The 23,328-nt window shown below is 40.3% G+C and overlaps 3 protein-coding genes and 1 pseudogene across 4 annotated transcripts in view; 2 read left to right on the top strand and 2 right to left on the bottom strand.

The window, feature by feature from the left end:
* The window catches only part of kel (kelch protein), an 89,976-nt gene extending 66,877 nt beyond the window's left edge, over positions 1-23,099 (top strand). For both annotated transcript variants that reach the window (XM_087407276.1, XM_011070990.2), the window contains one exon: positions 7,329-23,099. In XM_087407276.1, coding sequence (XP_087263402.1) covers positions 7,329-7,630 — 302 coding nt within the window. In that variant the 3' untranslated portion in view covers positions 7,631-23,099. The remainder of the gene's footprint in view (positions 1-7,328) is intronic.
* On the top strand, positions 19-7,204 carry LOC147909538 (uncharacterized). Its single transcript, XM_087407278.1, has one exon. It carries the CDS (start codon positions 19-21, stop codon positions 1,540-1,542), a length of 1,524 nt encoding a protein of 507 aa, XP_087263404.1. The 3' UTR covers positions 1,543-7,204.
* On the bottom strand, positions 7,689-8,108 carry LOC147909537 (uncharacterized). Its single transcript, XM_087406818.1, has one exon. It carries the CDS (start codon positions 8,106-8,108, stop codon positions 7,689-7,691), a length of 420 nt encoding a protein of 139 aa, XP_087262944.1.
* On the bottom strand, positions 14,133-17,124 carry LOC147909536 (uncharacterized; annotated as a pseudogene).
* Positions 23,100-23,328: the final 229 nt, after the last annotated feature.

The following is a 23,328-nucleotide window of genomic DNA, read 5'->3' as shown; positions in this document are numbered from 1 at the left end:
CATACGACAGAACAAAATATGGATTCAGATGTCGAGATATCGGATTCCTCGCGGGAAGCCGGGCCCAGCGGTGTGCAAAATCGCGGCGCCAGCCACAATTGTCCAGGTCCGCGTTGCGTTTGTCAGAGATATGAGAACGGCGAATTAGCTGCAGTCATAATGAATCAAGGCAGAAGTAATCAGGAGAGGGATGATAGTTATCAAAACGCGAGTCATATCTCGCGTGCTTTTCAGAATCGTCCCAACAGCACACTACAGATACATCCAAATCTGAATCCAAATTATCAAAATCCGATTGATTTGATACGCAATTATAACCGTCGATTACAACCACAGCAACAGCAACAGCAGGAATCAGAAGAAAATATTTACGAGCGTTTAGACAATGACGATGATGATGACGATGATGAAAATGCGGAAATCCCTCAGAATGAATCTCTTGTTCAAAACAATCAGGGTAACATGGATAATCATATGTATGAAAGAATAGACGAGCGGATATCGTGTAGCAGTAGAGCGCATTGTCATTATAAATATCATTTACCTACTCATAATTTTTTGAGTGACGTGGAAAATGCCAGAAATGTGAACCCATACAATCAACCGAGACACATTTATATCGATTATTCTCGATTGAATAGTAACATCTATCAAAGTTCCCTAAACAGATTAGGTCGCAATTGTTTCTCCACAGAGAATATTGCATATGCTTCTACGAAACGTTCTCATCCAATCGTGTATAATTGTACGTGTCCGTACTGTAGAAACATGGACGCAAGATACGTATGCCATCATTGTTACTATCTGTATAACAAATTACAATATCAAGACACCGCTAATTCCAGGCATTATGTGTATCAAATTTCAAGAAATTGCAGATGTCCCTTTTGTCGTGGTGAATACTCTTTTACAAAATTTCCTGCTCTTCGCGCTGCTGAACTATTGAAAATAGAATGTCATTGTAGAAATCTGGCTAATTGCATCTGCCGTAGTAAAGCTTCGTCTGATTTTAATTCCACGATCGTCGGACGATACTTGGATTGGATTAATCGGACCGGATCTGTTAACAATCCTTTATATGCCATGATTCATGTTGGTAGGATGGATCGTGCTTCCGGTCACGGGAATATATCTAATAGTAGAAATCCACCAAATAATCCCGGTCCGTCGACGTCTGGTAATGCGACATCTAATGCAAGATTCGAGTCGAGTTCATCTTCAGTTTTACGATCGGTATTTGTTCCCGGAGCTTCCACATCGAGTGCTCCTATCTGTTCCATAAGTCGCTACGTAGAACACCAGCATACCTGCGATGACTCTTGTATCCGTAGTCAAAGCGGAAGTCTGACTGGAATATGTCAGTTTCTCGGTAGATGCGAAAGAACGGAATGCAATCATGGAAGACTTTCTGTACATTGGTGGTTCGTGAATAAATGGCTTCCTCTATGGAACTCTCATAATTTTGATAGAAACGTGGATGGCGCACCGTGCGCGGATGAAGTATCACGGGAACAGCGAGAGAGCGACAGCGATGATTCTTAAGTTATTAAGAATTTGTTTATCGTGAGAATGCCTATTTTGCGTATTTCGAATGTTTAATATACCTCTTTATTAATTTTTATTATATGATTATAGTTCATTGACTTGCTCGATCGTAAAATGACTTAGAAAAACCGAGAAGCCGGCGTACACACAGCGGAGCTAATTCAGTGATATAGTAATAATTTTAAGTATATGTCCCATGACAATAAATTCGTATATTGCGATTTTAAAATATTTGAATAATATTAGAAAAATTATTTTTAAGCGTTAGTAGAATAGATCCTCTACTTAGAGATTCTGTTCATAATAGAGTGTCGTTTATTTTCTAGCAAAATTAGGGTTATAGCAAAAAAACTTAAGCAGTAAACCGTAAGTAGTAAGCGAATTGACCACAGTAAAGTAAGCACAATAGAGTAGCAGTAAGCAATTCAACATGTTCATTTCTTTGTTGCTTACATCTTACTAAACTTCTAATCAGAATGACGACACGAGACAATTTGAGCCAACTTTCGTATGCAGGGTAATAGTTTTACAAAATCGATAACAGAGAGAGAAATATATTAGTATCTCTGTCTAATTTTAATGCGTTTGTATCCTATCTGCGCTGACGGCAGCTGATCGAACATGCGTAACGTTGTATTCTAGGATATTTTGTACTAAAAGTTATTACCAGGTATGTACATATGAAACCGGAATTTTTTAATAGAAAATACACGTTTATTGCATGAAAATGATAAAAAATATTTTATTCGAAGTATTGCCCATCGCTAGCTATACATTTTTCTCACCTGTCTGACAATTTGTTGATGCCACGCCAAAAAAATTGTTGCTCTTTTGAGCCAAACCAGTCATCTAGCCATTTTCGTACATCTTCGTAAGAAGTGAAGCGCTGCTGAGCAAGTGCGTGTCCCATCGATGCAAATAAGTAATAATCGGACGGAGCCAAGTCTGGTGAGTAAGTCGCATGCGAAAGTATTTCCCAACCAAACGCCTCAATCGTTTCCTTGATCAGTTTTGCTGTGTGTGATGGTGCATCATGAAGCAAAATCACTTTGTGTTGCCTTTTTTGATATTCCGATCGTTTTTCACGCAAAGCTTGATTCAAATTGATCATTTGTTGTCGGTAGCGTTCAGTATTAACGGTTTCGCCAAGTTTTAGCAGTTCATAATAGATCACACCTTTCTGATCGCACCAAACACAGAGCATTGTCTTCCGTCCATAGCGATTTGGCCTCGCAGTCGATGTCGATGGTTCGCCTGGAGTTACCCATGATCTTTTACGCTTAGGATTCTCAAAATATATCCACTTTTCATCGCCAGTCACAATTCGGTGGAGAAATGATTTTCTTTTGTATCTGGCGAGCAGCATTTCGCAAGTGGTTTTTCGGTTTTCCTGCTGTCTTTCATTCAGTTCATGTGGAACCTATTTTTCCATCTTCTAGATCTTTCCCATGGATTTCAAATGTATAGAGACGGCTTCTTGTGTCACATTCAATTGATCCGCGAGTTGTTGAGTTTGAGCATCATTCTCATCCAACAATGCTTGCAATTCACTGTCTTCAAACTTTTTCAATGGTTTTCCACGTTCTTCGTTTCTCATGTCAAAATCGTCACTTTTGAATTTTTTAAACCACTCAAAGCACTGTGATTTACCAAGAGCATACCCACCGTAAGCTTCGACAAGCATTCGATGCGATTCTGCAGCAGTTTTCTTCAAATGGTAACATCAAAATCAATGCTGTCTGCAAATCGTAGTTTCCAGGCACAAAATTCGACATGTTCAACGCTATTACAAACTATACTGTTGTATGAAACTTGTATTGTTGTGAGTTGAAAATCTTTGTCAGATGTCAGAACAAGGAAATGGCATCAATGGCGCGGTCTGACGGCAACTACATTGACAGCTATGGTCATCTATTGGTAAATTCCGGTTTCATATTTACATACCTGGTAAGAATTTTTATTTTAGACCGCATATGTGAGAAACACAATCAATACAGAAATTTAAAATGCCTATTATGATTGAAGCTGGATCTTTATTGCTTTAAATAATTCAATCTTGAATTACTAATATATACTGTATATGTACTTGCATATATATATATATACTATATTGTAGCCGAGGTAATACTTTTCGCAATAAATTTATTAATAGTTTTAACATATTATCTTTATATAATATGATGCTTGATGGTAGCATCAAATTATTAAAATTGCTTGTTAATTTAATTCACCATAATTAGAATAGTTTTGATTGCGTTTATCGTCCGCAAAAACAATTCGGCGCACAGTAAAAGACTACAATAAAGAGTTTAAAAAGACTATAATATGATATTTATGCAAGTATTTACATAGTGTATATTAGTAATTCAAGATTGAATTACTTAAAGCAATGAAGATCCAGTTTCGATCGTAATAGACATTTCGAATTTCTAGTATTGATTGTGTTTATTAAAAAAAGTTATTGGAAATGATTGGGTGTGCAACCCCATTTTGTAATAACTCAGTAACCAAAGGCTACATATTAAAAACATTTCCCAAATGTCGAATGTTGTGCTTTATAGGTAAAAAATGTTGGCGAAAGATGTTATTTATTTTTTTTTATGGACCAGAGAATTATGTATCTTGAAACGATGTAAAAATTATAAAATTGAGTAAATTTATTAGGTGTTGACTAATGAAATTATAAGTATTTCAATGAACTTGCTCACTTTTGTAATTTTTAATTCTCGTTTCAAAGTGCAACAATAAAATTTTTAAAATTTCAAAATAATTTTATTTAAAAAAAAAGATTAAACTGAATAATTTTTCTCGTATATATTATTTCGATATGTAATGTAAGAAATCTATTTATTAATGCCTTTAAAATACTTAATTTTATTATATTGTATTATATTTTATTATATTTTTTTAATTATATTGTTGAAATTTAAGAGTAACACGAATATAGATATTCAAATATAGACAGGAATTGTTAAAACAATCAAAATGCGGCTTTCTGATGTCGCGATTCTGATTAGAGGATTCTCATCTTATTCCCTTAAATTTTTTGTATGCCACGATCCTTAAGTCGAAACATAATGAAGAGCACAGGCAATAGGAACAGGGAATAATGAGTCGTCCAATCAGAGTTTCGAGATACAAGTTAGAGACATAACTTATACTGATAGTGTTCCGAAAACTGTGTCAAAAATATTCTTTTTAGTTATAAGGTTAATAGCGCTGTTACTAACAAATTTGTTCCGTAAGGGATCAGCTAACACCGTGATTTCCATTTGCATTTGCGACGCGCAGAGATGCTATTTTTTATTTTTGTTATAATATAATTAATTATTTATCATTATATTATACATATTTATTTAAACATTATTTAAATAATATAGAGCGAATATTGAACCGATGAGAATAAATTTAATTAAATAAAGGAATCTTATATTTGGTCACGCGGTATGCAGAATTACAAAATATAAATAACGATGATAAAATATAAATGATGAATGATAATTTATAGTAATTATTATTTTTTATGTTGCAAATATAATCATTAGCTTATATACAGAATGAATCGTTAAACCAGCTTTTTATCCTATGAGAGAATAATGAACTACACACTATTATGTTATAATCCTATTAGGTAAAGTCAATAATTTTCTCATAGGGTAAAATGCTTCTACAACTCTGATTCACCCTGTATACAATGTTTCAGGACATTAAGGACAAACTTTAAAGGATATGAGATCTCAATGAAAGAATCAGTTTTTGTGTTTGTAAATTTGTATCCTCTCTCTCACTCACACACACACACACACACACACACACACGCGCGCGCGCGCGCACGCACGCACACATATATTTTTAAGGAGCTGTCGAGATATAAATTCGAGATATAAAAAATTGTTCAAATATTACAATATTAGGGTTCAAATATTATATTATTACTATTTTAATCATGCTGGATGTCATATGCGAACTTTATGTACAAGACAATAAATAAGTTAAGATTACAATTTTAACGTTTCGACCTTTTAATGTGATCATCTTCAATGATTAATAAAGAAATTGAACCGTGGGCTGATCAAATTGAACATTACATTAAAAATAATTAAGTACACAATAATTCCTCTTTGTACATAAACATAATTCAAAATAAAATGCATTTACAAAATTGCAAGTCTCAATTATGTACGAATTTTCTATCTCAAGGATATATGACTCTTAAATCATAGTATTTCATGAATATTTCTATTAAAATAAGTCCATGTATTAGTAAATCTCTGAGTTAGTCGATCTGTGATGTACATTATATGACCGTCTTTATTCATCATTAGTCATCATAGCAATCTTAAATGTGTTATAGATCTGTACATAATTGAGATTCGTAATTTTATAAATGCATTTTATTTTGAATTATGTTTACATACAAAGAGAAATTACTGTGCACTCAGCTATTTTTAATGTTTAATTTAATCAGTCTATGATTCAATTTCTTTGCCGAATATAGGAATATTCTTTTATTTAATTAAATTTATTCTCATCCAATATTCGCTCCATATTGTCTAAACAATGTTGTAATAAATATGTATAATAAATAAATAATTAACTATATTATAACAAAAGTAAAAAATAACATCTCTGCTGGACAAACCGATGCAAATGGAAATCATAATGTCAGCAGATCCCTTACGGAACAAATCATGTTAGTTACAGCACTATCAACTTTGTAACTCTCCCTCTAAAAAGAATATTTTTAATACAACTATCGGAACCCAGAAAACGAGAACGGATTAGATTGGATATGAATTTTTTAAAATATATTAACTTATTTTTCTATGCACATTTTATCAATACTCTTATTTCTTCAACGGATTTAATAATTACATTTACTTAATAATTGCATTTAAATCAATTAATTCTATTAAAAAGTGTTTAGTAATATGAATTTGTCATTAGTCCGTGCCGCTTACCGCGTTAATAGAGGAGAAAAAAAGCAAGTGTCATGGTTTGCGCGATTCCTATAGTTACTTAGTTAGGTCGAGTTCCACAACTCACAGTTAACTCTTAACTGAGGTTCAACTTGTTTCTTATCTCTTTCCAATTCAAGAATTGGAAAGAGACAATGAATAAGTTGAACCTCGGTTAAGACTTAATCGTGAGAACTGGGAGAATGTTGTAGAACTGAGCCTTAGTTACTGTATCGCATACCGCGTATCGCGATACATGTAATCATACCCTCCCGCTATAATTTACACTGTCGTGGCCAGGGTTATATATTAGAAATTACCGTGTTACTGTGGATTCGCAATGTTACACACTCTGTATATCACACTGGAGTTTTTGTTTGAGAAGCAATGATTTATGTATATCACTTTGGTGCATGCTTTTCAACGATATCACTTGCAGAAATCGGTGACTAACATTTGGTCTCCCATGTTATACAATTTTGCCGCACATTAAATTCAAACAAATTAATCGCACATTCATTGCATTGAATATTGGGTAAAATTCCAAAAGTAAATTACCAATACGTAATTACGGATTAACAGATTGATCGCACGTTTCATTTCTATGCACATTGGGTGAAATACAGAAGGTAAATAACCACACAACTATATATAATCATTAATTCAAACGGATTACGGATACAAAAGAAAAAATTCAAAAACTTGATACCACATCACTTTAATGAAAAGTTAGTTGGATCTTTATTGTATTCCCTTGAGGTTACAAAAATATACAATAACAATTATGCAATTATATACATACACTCTTTTTTTTTGTTTGCGTAGGAGGAGAAAAATCTTCGCAACGCCCTCTCCCGAGGGGGACCCGAAAGGGACACCCATCGGGGGGGGGGAGATGCCCAGCAGCCCGCATTACTGGGCGTGCCGGATTCGACCGCCCCGTGATCTCAGAGATACACCAGAACGGCCGTCTACCGACTAAAAAACTCCCCCTGTTCAAGCAATACCTTAAGACACTTATGAGAGCACCCCGGGACCGTCAACAGACATTACTTCAGGGTACTCTCAGTGTTACAGACGGGATGGCTCTCACCGCACAAAAACGGGCATCGTCTATATTTACATAATCTTGAACGCTAGTTGTATATACAATATTTACATAGTATTTACAATTTAACTTAACCGCTACGAGGAGTCAGAGTATCGAGAGACAGAAGGAGATATGGGCGGATGAAGCACCCAGGCTCTCCGATCCCTCTCACGATCCCTTTCTGCCTCCTCTTTAAATCTCATAACGGTTTCGCAATAGCGTGCGAAAGCCGTCCACGCTTCGGAGGAGCCCATGATGGCCCCAATCACCCGATCGTACTCTCGGTCCAGATCTAGATCTAGTCCGAGAGCCATAAACAAGTGGCCTTTCTCCATGGCCCACGAGGGACAGTGGAGGAGGGTATGCGTATCGATATCGATCGCCGCTCTACAGTGTTGGCAGATCGGCGAATCGATCTTCCTAATTTCGTACAAGTACGACTCGAAGCACCTGTGATAATGATCCATGATAACTTGGGTCATCCTGTAGGTGAGGCCACCATGAGCCCTCGTCATCCAGTTGTCCAGTCGTCCCACTAGAGCGCCTCGGACAACAGCCCCCGGCGCATCCCGTGGAAGCTCCTCCAATCTCCTTTCCTACCTGGCTACGGATCTTTTGGTTTCCTTGTCCCGGATCTGGCTCATCGCCTTGGGAGCGACGAAGCCATCTCGCTCCACGAGGAGCCGCCGCTTCAAGTACGACCGTTTAAGTCGATCCGCTAAAAGGTCAAACGGAACCAATCTCGCTAGTAATAACGACGCCTCGTATGAGACGATCCTATACCCTCGAATCACCCTCAACGCCAACTGCCTCTGCAGTCTCGCTGCATCCCGCCGAGTGACCTACTGTCGCGTACACCCTACGCCTGCATTCCCCCAGTCCGATGTTAGCGGTCAGTCTATCGAGAGATAGACCGCCATATTCAATGTCTTAGGGAACAAACGCTGAAAATGCTGCCTAAATGTCCATCTAGAGTCTAGGACTAACCCCAAGTATTTCATGGTAGTCCTTACCTCGATGATGGTATCTCCTATTCGCAAGCTCGCCCGTGGCCCCCTCCACAGCCTCCACAGCCCTCCAGTAAAAGCCACAACCTCTATTTTCTCCAAGGAAACCCTAAGGCTCAATCGCTTTATGGACCTAGCTACGATTGTTGCCCCCAGCTCCGCCCTGGCCACTGCCTCACGGAAAGTCGGACCCTTCACCACCAAAAGGGTGTCGTCCGCGTAGCAAATGGTCGAGCACCCCACTGGCAAGCCGACACGCAGAATAAAATCGTATCCGATGTTCCACAGGGTTGGTCCTAAGACCGAACCCTGGGGAACGCCGCATAGAGGATTTAACACATCGATCATCTTTATCGACATACCATCTATCAGACAGGTATCCGTCCAGGACACACCGGAGGTATCCCGGAACCTTTTTATCCACTAGAGCACTTCTAATGACCGGCCACGGGAGGGAGTTGAAAGCATTGGCTATGTCGAATGACACAGCCAACACTACCCACCCATCCCGCACCGCATCATCCACGATCGAACGAAGTCTCCAGATCGCGTCTACAGTCGATCTGTTTGGTCGGAAACCAAACTGAGTCTCCACAATACCTCCGGACGCGTCCAGAAAGCGCACGAGACGGTTACATATGATCTTCTCGAATAGTTTGCCCGCCTCGCTCAACAGGCAAATCGGCCTATACGACGAGGGAGCGAGGTCGGGCTTCCCTGGCTTCTTTAAGAGCACCAAGCGTGCCATTTTCCACGGCGCCGGAAAAGTACCATCCCTGAGGCATGCCGTAAAGTAACGCGTCCACAGTCTCGCTAGAACAACCGAGGTGCTCTTGATTACTCAACCCGTTATTCCGTCAGGGCTCGGAGCCTTACCGATCTTAACTCCCAAACGATCAAAGAGATCTCCCCAGTCACTGCCAGAGCTTCGTCCCACCCAACGAGAGAGGAATCCAAGCCAGGATCTCCCACCCCGGGCGGAAACAAAGCCCCAACCACGTTCCTGACAACCGCAGGGAGAGACTCCACTAACCGAGGTGTCCCAACACGCAGCTTGTTAAGGACTATGCGATACGGCATACTCCAGGGGTCCGCATCCAACGTATCTAGAAGACCCTTCCAGAGAGCCATCTTCGATCTTCTGATGGCCCCCCTCAGTAATCTTCTCGCCTCGCGGAGGTCATTCCAAAGACCCTAAACTGTTTCAGAGTCCCGGTACCTACGTCGTAACCTAATAATGCATCTTCGAACGCGAACGCAACGACCTCGAAGATCAGCGATCTCGTCGTTCCACCAGTATACTGATGGTCTACCAGTGGCTTTTAGACGCGGCATAGAGACGTCCGAGGTTTCTCGCAACGCGCTATTGATTTTGTTCGCTAACTGATTCGCTGACATATCCTCCAGAGGAGAAAACGACCATGCCTTCACGTTGGCCGCCGTGCACATCAGGTCCATGTCGACCTTATCAGCACTCCACCGAGGAAAATATTTCCCGAACGCGACTCTTTTAAGAGGGCCCACTACTTGTTCTCGCACTTCCATCAAAATATAACGGTGGTCCAAAAGGGACTCAGTATTCACCGCAACACATCAGTCACGAATGTATCTAGCGGCTGAGGCCGAGGCCGAGGCCCATGACAAGTCCACACTAGACGCTCTTCGCGGATGTACACAAGTGGGCACGAACCCTTCATTCAACAGAATTAGATCCAGCCCAGCCGCCCAGCAGGATAAGGTCCTCCCTCTGCGGTTGGCGTCACCTCGATCCCACGCATGAGACCGAGCATTAAAGTCTCCTAATACTAAAAGAGGTCTGCGATTACATGCTTGAATGCATGCACTTATATCGCAGAGCCCTCTCTCAAAATCTGCATCTGGCCGGTTGGGAGAAAAGTAGCAGCTGAAAACTACTACTTTTCCCCATTCCACCGTGACAAAACCTTCCCCCTTAAATAGAGGAGAACATGGAACATCATCTCCAGAATACTGCCAGATCAACGCGGCAGTCGGTGGAATATCCGTGGAGAAGAGCCAACGTCCATCGCAGATAGAATGCGGGTCCGAGACCACCACGAGATCGAGTCTCTCCTCCTCACACACCCACGATCAAGTCTTGTGCTGGCCGCGACCGGTTAACATTAATTTGTCCAACACTAACCATCGGGCGGGTCAGTCGTTACTCCCTCCTCCGCAGGAGCGACAACTTCCGGCGTAGGAACAGTCCCAACAATCACGGTCACTCGCACCGGACTGTTGTAAGGGACGCATCCCTCCCTACTGCAGTTGAAGCACCCGCTGCTCCTGTCTACAGTGCTCTTGCAGTTTGCCCTAGTGTGACCAACCGCGAAGCACCTGTAACATTGTAACCTCCTCTTCACTAATGGAATCATACGCACTCGCAACCAACCTACGCGAAGTCCTCCGTCCTTCTGCAGTAGATCCGCGTATGACTCCGGGCACTGCAACCACGCACTATTGAGGCCACCTCTATTAGGCTTCAATGGACTCACGCGAACGTCGCCAGGTTGTACCTTCTCTCGTGCCGCGACGGCATCTCTGATCTCCTCGGTCGTCACAGATTCGTCCAGATCTAGAAGACGATACTCGTCCTTTCTGATCGGGCGCATCACCTTTATTCCCCTTCGATACTTGAAGAGGGTATTGAGCTTATCCGCCAGAGAGTCCGCCTTTGTCCCAGCATCCTCTCCCGGGATCTCTACCAGCAAGTCACCAGTCTGGGCACGCCTTATTCTGGTGTCCGTTATGCCCAGCTCGTCGAGAGGGACACCGCACCTGGCCTCACCCATAACCTCCGCGTAGGAAGAGCCATCCTCGTCACAACGGATCAACACTACCGCTGAGTTCCGCTTTCGTACCCCAGCGTGTCGTCCGTTTCGGAGCAGCCGCGCTTCCAGTTCTATGTCAATCCCGAGCATCCTTCCCAGAGTTCGCCACTTTATCGCGTGTTTTCCGCACAGCCATCGCAAAAGTTAGACTCTTTTGAACTGTTCTCGCACCACTGGCATTGTCTGAGATCACGTCAGAGGCACGCATAGGCACACCATCATTATTGTTATTTGTCCTACCCCTTTTCTTCTTCTTTCTTCTTTTTATCCCTACTGCCGTCACCCAAAGCTCTCTTTCCTCAGGACCTGATGAAGGAAGCCAGTGAAGGTCGGATGATCCTTATTCCGATCAGTATCGTCCTGGATATCAGCAGGGAGCACGATCCGTCCTTTCTCATCCACCAGCTTTCTCCGTACGGATGAATCCTCTGGACCTTGGAAACTCCACTCCCCTCAACGGAGGGCGGCGTGCGAGAGGAATGTCCTCGGTCGTACGAGGAGCACCCCTGCCCAAGGGAGAGGCACGCGAAGACCGAGCAGATTTCTCACACTCCCCACGCCCCGGAGCCTTATAGCCGAAAAGCTCCTTCCTCAGCGCCTTCACCTCGTGGAGATTGTCTCTATCCGTCTGAATAACCTCCATTTGTTTTCTGAGCGCCTCGACTTCGCGCTCAAACTGAGGGCACCTCCCGCTCATTACCTCAGCTGGTTCCTGGGCCCTCACCGAGTTAGCCGCCGGTTGTTGGACGGCCTGTCTAGCCACCTCGACTCCCACAATAATTTGTCGACGTAGATCTCCTTTCATTGACGATGTTTTACTCTGTGCGCTACTTGCCGCGTCCAGTACCCTAAGAGTCTCCGTCATGATAGTCTTATCTATGATAGGGGACATCTACGGAAACAAGTACGTAATTTCCTCCACGGCAACCTTCTGTCTGTAGGACAAGGAGTTGTCAAGAGGACACTCCTGCAGCTTCCTTTTCTTACCAGTCCGGCTGTCCTTCTTGGTGATTTGGAGGAAGTCCGACCGATCCAGATCGTCATCGTCATAATCATCCATCCTTGTCGCGCTCATCTTTGAGAGAGATTTGGATCCAGGAACGTTGCTCCCCTTTGGCTTGCGACCTCTTTTTTTACCACGGATCGCAGCAGCATCGGCCGACGTGGCTGAATCCAGAGACACTGGATCTCATCTCCGAGCTGTCGATCACTATCGGCACATCCGACGTCTCGACAGCTGTCACCGACGAATTCACAATGTCTCCGTCCACGACACGTAGTCTAAGTTCCCTGGGGAGACGTGCGTTCGAAATTATCCTGGGCCCGGGCCCTCTAACACCGACACTGTCCTTGTTCTCACTGTCACTCACCATAAGAACCGTGTCTTGACTGTCAGGTACTGTACTGTCCTCACCTTTCGGAGATTCGCCAGACACTGGCAACTTTTCTAATATACCAGTGAGCTTACGCCGCCCCAGAAGGGCCCTTGCTACGAGTACTGGGATCAGGACCGTACACACCCCAATCCATCCTTTCCTCAGCGGTAGCCATATCGGCCGCGGAACCTGCCGGCAATTCCGCGACTTGCCTCTCGCATGATTCCCCCGTAGGGGTCGATCGCCCGGGAGCGGGGACACTACCCCCGGGAAACCATGACGAGCATCCGACCTCTCGCTGTGTCATATCCTTTTTAGTACTATCCATGTTGTGTATATATACTGGCGATGGAGAAGAAGCCGGGTGACTCGCCGGCCAATCACCCGACTCGCCTCTAATGAAATTCCGCGACTGCTTACGCGGACGACCGCCCAACGGCAAGGACGACACCGTCAAAGAGCCGCAAGACGGGAGTGTACCAAGATAAGATCGGTAATAAGACCTACACCCGCCTTATGTTCATACATATAAAAATCAGTTGCCGCGCACAGGAGAATATGCTCGCGAAAAGTGGGATGGTACTTATCACCTCTCGACGAGTATTCCTTAGCATGCCTCCAGAATAGGGAGCAAACAGCAAAACACTAAGGGATAATCCACATCCTGGAGTGTCCATATCGGAATTTCTACCGTGATAGTTCCCTCGCAGATCTCCAGCCGTCCTCTATCTCGATACTCGCCCAAGAGAGAACTAAACCAGAGCCCAAGAGCTGCACCATCACCTCACAGTGAATTTAATCACTCCGTAAAGTTTCACTTATGTACACACGATTTACACTGTTCACTATATACAAGTTTAACAGTCCGTCTCACCACAGTCATCAGCGTTCGTGCGCTCCCCACTTGGCCGCTGTTGAATGATTCACCCATCATCCATTTATCTCGTGGCCGCGCACTTTTACCACGATAGGGGGACCTTTTATAGAGGGCCCAACTCGTCGTCCGAGAGGTCGGGTGCAATCTCGGACGCTCGGTCTCTTCCAGTGGTGCAAGGGAAGAGATTACGAGAGCTCAGGCACCGCGGGTTCGCTAAACCCGTAGTGGAATCATATCAAGATGCGTCCGGGGATGCCGGATCGCATCAAAGATGATCCCACCCCCTGCGGGTATATACATGCACTCTTATCCTAACTTAACTTATCCTATCTTAACCTACTTTAATCTTTCTCTCTACCTACGCCTGGATCTCCGCTTCCGCTGTAATATTTCTACTATCATTCTTCTATCCTCAAAATCTACTAACTTATCAATCCTTCTCGCAGCCTCCTTCCCAATATCTCCCTTCCTTCATTTCATTCCCTAATCTAAACCTAGCTATTCTTCTACATCTCCTCCCCATTCTTTCTTTAAATATGCTGGAATCCCCTTCCCCTTTATTCATCCATACTACTTATTATATTGTACTTTGCTTTTCTTATCTTTTTCCATCTTTCCTTCTGCATTTCCCTATCCCTGTTTTTCAGCTCTTCGAACATAAATCCTGCTTCCATCTTCAGCTTTTGCCAGCTTTCCTTCTGCATTTCCCTATCCCTGTTTTCCAGCTCTTCGAACATAAATCCTCCTTCCATCTTCAGCTTTTGCCAGCTTTCCACCTCCAGACCCCTGTCCTCGAAACGTTGTCCCTTTTCTTTCTCCCAACTTTCTAACTTTCTCCCACTCTTTATATTATCCCTTATCTCCTCCAAACATAACTGCGCCAAAAACTACCTTCTCCCCTTTTCCATCTTTCCTTGAATATCTAAGCCTTTCTTCCGCCCTTCCTCTTACCTTTTTCCTTTGCATTTCCTCTCTTATCATGTAGCTTGGCGTTTTTCCTTCATCCCTAACACCCACCTTAAATATCTATTCCGCAACTTCTCCACTTCCTCCCTCTCTTTCCAGCCCCAGATTTCCACCCCATAGCCTATATCAAAGTGTCAAATAACCATATCCTTCTCTTCCAATCATTATCGAATATTTTTTTCTCAATCCTCCATACCTGTCTCATCACTGCCGCCGCCTTCGCTACCTTTTCCTTTACGTGTTCCTCCTGTCCTCCATTCCTTTGCATTGCATGTCCCAGATATTTGAACTTCTTTACCTTTTCTATTACCTCCTTCCATCTCCAGTCCATCTTATTGCTCCTACCCCTTTTCTTCCTGAATCTCATTATTTTAGTTTTTTCCCTTGTTTACTTCCAATCTCTTCCTTTCAATGTACCTCTCTAACCTCTCTATCATACTCCTCACGCCTCCTACATCCTCCGCCAGTAAAATCATATAATCTGCGTAAGCCAAATCATATACCTTCTCGTCTCCTAGCTTCACTCATCCGCATTTAATTTTTCTCCTCTCTTCCTCCAGGTCTTCCATCAGTATATTAAACAACAAGGGACTCAACGGACATCCCTGCCTTATCTCCCTCGCCGTCCAAAAACTTTCTCCTAATTCCCTCTCCACTCTCACTCCATTCTTTATTTTCCCACATTTCTTCCATTTTCTATCAGCCCCACCCTTACTCTCTCCCTTCTGCCTTAAAGCGTCCACCAATACATCCCCTATCCATCGAATCAAACGCCGCTTTCAAATCTATAAATAATGCTATTAGTTTTCCTTCTTTTCTCCTTACCTGCCTTTATTAAAAAATTCAACACATATATTATCTAATGTTTCCATCTCTTTTCTGAAGTCCGCTTGATTCGGTGGAATTAAACCCTTCCCTTCCACATCCTCCCTCAATCTTTTCACTAACGCCGCCGTATATATCTTATACAGTGTCGGTATTATTGACACCTCCCTATAGTCCCTTATTTCCTCTCCCTGCCCTTTTTTCATTATCAGACTACCACTTCCTCTTTCCATTCCTCTGGTTATCCTCCACTTTCCCTTTTTACTTCATTACATATCCTTAAGATTCCTTTATACTCTCCCCCCTATACTTTGATCTCGTTCAGAATCCTGTCTACCCTCATTGCCTTTTCGTCTTTTAATTTCCTAACCACCTTTCTTACTTCCTTTCCATCTCAGCTTCTTTTCCATCTCCCGCTTCCTCCTTTCTCTTTTTCCCCTTCCCATTCTCCCTTCCATCTCTCCCAACAACTCTTTGAAATAATTCTCCTACTCTTTCATCTCTATCCTCTTATTTATCCATTTCCACTTCTTCCTTACCCTATTTACTATTTCCCAAACGTGTCCCTCATTCCTTGCTCTCCACTTTCCTTTCCTACCTCTCATTCTCCTCTTTTTTCTTGACTTCATATAACTCCTTATATTTTCTTGTTTTCTTTCCTGAACTCTCCTTCCCCCTTGCCTTTTCGCCACTTCCTTAATACCCTGCTCACCTTTGACTTCTTTTTCCTACATTCTATATCCCACCATCCTCTTCTTTTCCTTTCTTTTCTTCTCTACATTTCTATATTTTCCAATTTCTATATTTTCCTCTCTTATTCTCCCTTCCACTTCCTTCAGGCTCTCATGCACATTCCCTTCCCTCCGCTTCAATCTCCCTAACATCTCTCTAAATACTTCCCTACTTCTCTCATCCCAGACTCCCCTACATGCTCCTTTCCCTTCCCTTTTCTCTCCTCTTCTCCTATCCTTGTTTCCTTGAAACTACCAATGGATGATGGTCCGAATATTGCATCCTCTATTTTTATATTTATAATATATCTTCTCCCTCTCCTCTCCTCATCCATCAATATAGTCAATCATCGAGTTCCCCCTTTCCCCTGTATATATCCAATTTCCTTTCTCATCTTCTTTTACATTCCCATTTAAAATTGACCATCCCTTCTCTCTTAAATTCTATTAACTTCCATCCTTATTTTTCTTTCTATCCATTAACTTTTTTTCTTCCTCCTTTCCTTCATTCTTTTCCCTTATTCTTTTTCCCTCTTTCCCTGTTCCCGCATTAAAATCTTTCCCTAGCGCCGTTTTTAGCCCCTCTTCTTTTCCCTCCATCCACCCTGTTAGATCCTGCAATTTTCTTTCCATATCCCTGTTAACATACACTCCCACTATTTTTACCTTATTTCTATCTATTTTTATTTTTTCCACCACGATCTCCTCCACTTCTTTCTTCCCCTCCTTCCCTTCATACAAATCCCTTGTATTATCTATCACCAATCCCCCATTGCCCTTCTTTTTTTGTTTCTCTTTTTTGTGGCCTGCATCCTCCATACATATCCATCTGATAATTTTTCTCTTACATAATTCTATCTCTTCTTCACTCACGTTTCTATTAACACCATGGCATCTCATCTTTTCAAATTTGCCCAAAAGTCCCTATCCTTATTTCTCCCTACCATATTCCAAAAAGTTGTCTTTACTCCTTTGTCTCCCCCTTCTTTCTCCATTTTCTCCATCCTTCTTCCCTCTTTTTCACTCAGTCCTCTGCTACCTATTTCTCTCTCTCTTCTTTCTCTCCTCTCCTGCATTCCTCTATATCCTCTCTTCCTCTTTTCTCTTCCCTATCCTTATCCTCCTCTCCATTCTCCCTTCTATTTCCTTTGTTTCTGTCTCTTCTTTCCTCTCTCTTCCTCATTGCTCTTTTTTCCAACTCTAATATTTTCCCCCTCTCTCCATTTTCTTCCGCTATCATCCCTTAGTTCTTCCCTCTCTTCATCTCATTTCTACCATTCTCCTTCAATCCATACTCCCCCCCCCCCTTACTCCATCTTTGGTCTTTTCTTCTCCTTAATGACCACCTGTCTCATCATCCTCCTAATCTTCTTCTCATGCCAAGTCGAATCTTCTGCCATCCATACATTCCTTCCCTTTAGCTTCCATTTATTCCTTATTATATTCCTTATTATATCCCTTTTTTTCTAAACTACCCAACGTTATCACCATCATCCATCCTCTCTCCTGTCTCTATCTTTCTTATCTTCTCTATCTTCACTCCCATTTCTATTCTTCCCATTATTTCTTTAATCTCCTCTATTTCCCCTTCTCCTACATTTAACCCCTTTATTATAATATTTCTTTTTCTTTCTCTTCCTCCATCCTCTTCTTCTCTCCAATCTTCTTATCCTTTCCATCCCCTTCTCCACTTCCAATCTTTCATTCCCTTCTCCACTTTCTATTCCATCTCTCTTTTTTCCTCTCTCCTTTCCATTCTCCTGCCCCTATCTTCACTTCATTCAATTCCCTTTCGAATGTCTTTATCTTCTCCACCATCTCCTACTTTTCCTTCTTCCATCTTTCCTCCGTTTCCTTCAATTTTTCTCTCCACTTCTTTTTTCATCATCTCCTTTTGCTCCTTATCTCTCTTATTTCTTTCTTAACTCCCCTTAACCCTTCCCTCATTTGCTCCGTCATCCCTTCTTCTCTCGTCTTCTATTTCTCCTCCTAAAAACCTCTATTTTCTCCTCCCCCTCCATCTCTCCCTCTCTCTTCCTTTTTAGGAACTTCTCCAACTTAGCTGTACTTCCATGCCTATTCTTAGTCAGCTTTTCAATTCTATCCGTCATCTATCTTCACTCTTTCACTCTCTATCTCGAATCGATCCACTATTCCTCTCTATTCTCTTCCGAACATACTTTTTCTCAACATCCTGAACTCCATTCTACCTCACCGCGCGCCACGTGCTCGATATCTAATAACTCTTCTAACTTCAATCCCTTTCTTCTCTATCTTCTTCCCTGTCCACAACCCTTTTTCTCCACTTCTCCTCACACTCTCTTGCCCTTCTCTCCATTTCCTTTTTCACCATCACTCACACATTCTCACCTTTCTCTCTCTCTCTCTCTCTCTGCACTTTCGCTCTTTGCTCTGCCTACTCTACTACTAAATCGCCCACTTTATTCTATTACACCGGAAACGAAAGTCCCACTTCAATGAATAATTTTCAACAGTTTTTAATAATTTCTTGTTTGCTGAAAACACTAATACCTACCACTATAAGAATGCATTGGACGAAAAGCACGCCACAGACAATAATAAATAATTTTTCGACGCGTTGGAATTTCATTGCCTGTTGCCTGATCTGTTTTGAGATTACTTGTTCGCGAATATAGTTTTAATGATTTGCAAACAGATCAAACAACAAATTGTTCTTATTGTCTGTACCACTTTTTTTTGTTCTATGCATTGTAGTGATTTGTATTAGCAGAGAGAAACCTGAGAAAGGACATGACGTCTCAAAATTAGAGCACTATAATATAGCCATTCGTCATTTCTAGTCTTTTTCCTTCTTTGTTCTCTCTTCAATTTTTTTAGTTTAGTGGCGGAGAAAGAACAATGGATTGAGGAAAGAAGCAAGAGAGTGAGAAAAGGACTAAAAATGGATGCGAATACTCATATTATAATGTCTTACTAAAATCTGTAACCACAAAATGCTGCTGCGCACTACCGCCCTGTAAAGAAGTGGATGTTAATTACACAACAATATCTATCTTTTTGCAGTGCTCCCGATGAATCGCTATAATCATTGAAATTATTATTAATTTGATAGATTTTAGCGATTTCAACTATCTATTTCCATCAAGAGCACCGCAAAAAGGTGGATATTGTTGTGTAATTAACATCCACTTCTTCAGAGGATAGTATGCGGCAGCATTTTGCGATTAGAGGTTTTGGACCGTCGTATCCATTCAAATTTCTCTCTAGTATTATGTATCGAACTTATACCCCGAAAGTCTGGACAGCTCGTTATTCCCTGTTCCTATTAGCTGTGTTTAGCGGACTCAACAGTTGAGTGAGCGCTCGCTGTTATTGATGTATTCTTTTAGATCATCCAGTCAACATTTTCGATCTTAAAGAATATATCATTAGCAACGAGCGTTTACTCAATTGTTGAGTCTGCTGAACGCAGTCATTGTATTTCCGGCTTTACTTCTGTGAATGAGAAAAAATATGTGCTACTTTGCTCTGCAATGATCATAGACTTATAAGATAGACGGAACATTTATACGAGAGAAGCTGAAGACTTGATAGAAAAAGAGAGAAATAGTCCCGTAAGTTTCTCCTTTTTTTTAGTAGTGCATTGATTGGTCACTAAAGTAAGCCGAAAAGTGACCGAAAGCAACGAAGATAGACATCCATGAATCAATGGTCGAGAGTTGTGACCTTAAAGTACAATTTCACGTGCTGCTGAAAAGCAATTGGAGTAACAGATGTCGCTCTTATTCTAGCGGCTAAAATCTTAAGTTTATAATTATAAGCTTATAGTTTAAACAATTTAAACGTCAAACATTCAAATGCTGTTGACAGTGCTGTCACGCTGTACGGTGTATTTTTACGAGCCGCTCAAAATGGCCGTTTCAGCAACAAAAAAGATCACATGATGACTTTTGTCATAAACACATATATAAGATGAGACTCGAAAGAATCTATCAGTGAAAAATGTAAAAAAGCCAATCAAAGCCGTCATCAGCTGTTCGGATGCACAGAAAATTTTTTATTTTCATGTGAATGTAACAAAACGAATAAGATATAAACGTTTCAATCCATCAATTCGGGTCCTTATCAATATAAAATATAAATCGAAGTTACATAATTAACGCAAATTCCAAATTGATGATTCCCGACAATTTAGTCCGTTCTTCTTTATCCAACTATCAAATTAGCTATGTAATGAACAGCTCAATGATTATCAAAAATATTAACTTATACAATAATATTATAAAAACTTACATAAAATAAAAACGAAGTTATATATATTGCGTCACTCGGTAGAATCGCATCGCTCATCAGATTGTCAGATTTGCTGTGTAATCATTCAAAAGAAAAACGAAAACGAAAAAATTAGAGAATTATTAAAATCATCTGTCTGCCTTTTTTATTATATCACCTTACATATAAGCGTTTTCTCACGACTCAATGTTAAAAGTCTTGTGGTGTCGACAGTCAGAGATACAATGAAAATCAAAATAATAAAGTTAAGTATAATAGTTATTGGAATAAAATAACATAAAAATAAAGATAAAAATAAAAATAAGAACAAAGGGAAGTAGAATCACTTTCACGTCACACTTTCGCAAAAAAATGTATAGTGGGTCCAAAAAATACGTATCATTCTGTAAATTCAAACTCTGTTTCTGTTGCTTTATATGAATTGCTCCCGAAATCAATCTTTTATTAAGTATCTTTTCCTCGTTTAATATCTTGATATTTTCCCAATCAAAATCATGTTGATGTCTGATTCTGTGTTCTGTTATTACGGAATGCTGTGTAGTGTTCAAACTTATATGATTTCTATGTTCATTTATGCGTGTCTCCAAACATTTACCTGTGGTAGATGTTTAGCCCACATATGATGCTTCACAATCTCGATAATCAATTTTATACACAACGTCTATATGAGATATCGTAGCTTAGGACGAATGTCTTTCTGACCTTTGATGAACCCCTTAAGATTATTAATCCCTTTATATGCCATGTGTTAAGGCGTCTTTTTCAAAAAATTTTTTTATCTTTTCTGATAAAAGTGGTATAAAGGGGATTGTGAAAAACTTGTGAATAATTTTTTCTTCATTATTGTCCATTATTTTATCCATAGATGTGTTATCCTGTTCATTCCATTGTTTAAATTTTTTTTGACAACGTATTTTTTATTTCTTTTTTATTTTAATTCTGAACAATAGAATTTCCCTTTTTAATTAAACTGATATTCAGAAAATCTAACTTGTTCCCATCTATTTCAATTGTAAATTTTAATCTAGAATGGAATGAATTAAAGGTATTTACCAATGTATCAATGTATGACGCATCATATGCTAACGCAATGTTATCAACATAAAAGGATGCTAAAATTGGAAGTCTTTGTAATGTTTTCGTTTCAAGATTTTGCATAACAATATCCACCACAATGGGTGATAATGGTGAACCCATCGAAACACCAAAAGTCTGTTTATAAAATTTATTGAAGCTAAAAATTGTTAAATTAAGAACTAATTCCAATGTTTTAAAAAATTCTTTTTTGGGAATGTTTGTTTTTCTTCAAAGAGAGATGCCATCTCCTCTCTATGCATTCAAAAATTAAATCAATAGGTAAGTTATGAATAACGAGATCACGTCAAGGGATAGAAGAACTTCGTTATCAGAGATTGTTAAATTAGAAATGTGTTTAGTCAAATGAAAACTGTTCTTGATAAAACAGTTTGCTACTGGTATTGTCGTGTAGTATGTCATTTAAAAAAGAGGCTAGATTATAGAGAGGGTTTCCCACTGAAGAAATTATGATACTAAGTGGAAAACTTATCTTGTGTATTTTCGGAAGAGCATATGCAAGAAGCGCAACAGGATGAAAAGCGTTCAATTTGTTATATACAGAGTTCTCAACAAAACTGTGCTGTTTCCATCCCTTTAATAATGTTTTAAGTTGTGTTAACATTTTATTAACAAGATTATGTGTCAATGCCTTATAAGTCTCAATGTCAGATAGTAAAGTTTCTATTTTTTGTACGTATTCCGTCTTGTCAAGTGCCATCCTTGTCCGTCCTTGTAAAAAGAATATGCGGATTGTTTTTAACAAATGATTTCGTTATCTTGATTAAGAAAAAAATTCTCTTCTCTATGTCAGTCCTACAAGCACATGCCTGCTTTATCCCATTGATTAAAGGAAAAATTCTATTCTTAAATTCCCTAATGTTGGGTAATTTTAATCTGATAAAATCGATGTGTTTTACAATCGTGGTGCTTCTAATGTTGAACGTTGGCAAGCAGAAATTCTCTAATTGCAGCAATGCTTTTTTCTTCCCTACAGTATAATTGCGTTGGTAAGATTTTTAAACCATTTATTATTTACTTCAAAGATGTCATAAGAAATGTGTTTAAATTGGGAAGCAGAAAATTCTTTAATCATTTCATTATTTGTGTTTTTATTCTTCGATTCTTGGGACTGAAATTTTTTGTCGTAAAACTATTAGAGTCACAATTTTATACATGAGAAGGAGCATTAAATTTGACATTTGAGCGATAGATTTAATACGTTTGTCTTTTTCACGTCATTTGCAGTATTAACACGCTGAATTAAACAGTTATTAGCAGGAGCGGCTAGTAGTAGGAGCAGCTAGTAGCTAGGTAGGTTTGAAATAGCGGTAGATAGGAAGTAGCGGTAGGTTTGAAATTTGATAACTAATTAGAAAGCCTATGTTTAGGGCGCTAATTGAAAATTTGCAGGGAGGGGTGCGCCAAATACTCTAACGCTGTTCCTGGTTATTAGCTTATATAGTTCAATAACCTAATTTTGCGTTGAATTTTTTATCTGGATCAGCAACAAAAAAAAGAATAAATTAGGTTGTATTGCAGTTAACGGTGGTCAACACAGTCGTCACAGTATGGCAGCACTGTCAATATCGTTTGACGCTAGTAATTGAAACTATGTAAACTACAAAATTTCCGCTGGAATAAGAGCGACAAATCTGTCGCTCCAATTGTTTATTTTAATAGCATGTGAAAATGTCAAAAAACGTCACCAAATCTTTTACGCTCAAGCTGATTTGGTGACGCAAAGATTTTCTC

This window comes from Acromyrmex echinatior, chromosome 6 (assembly GCF_024713525.1).
Source record: "Acromyrmex echinatior isolate Ae372 chromosome 6, ASM2471352v2, whole genome shotgun sequence".
Classification (NCBI taxonomy): Eukaryota; Metazoa; Arthropoda; class Insecta; order Hymenoptera; family Formicidae; genus Acromyrmex; species Acromyrmex echinatior.
This window is presented reverse-complemented; position numbering and strand designations above follow the sequence as displayed.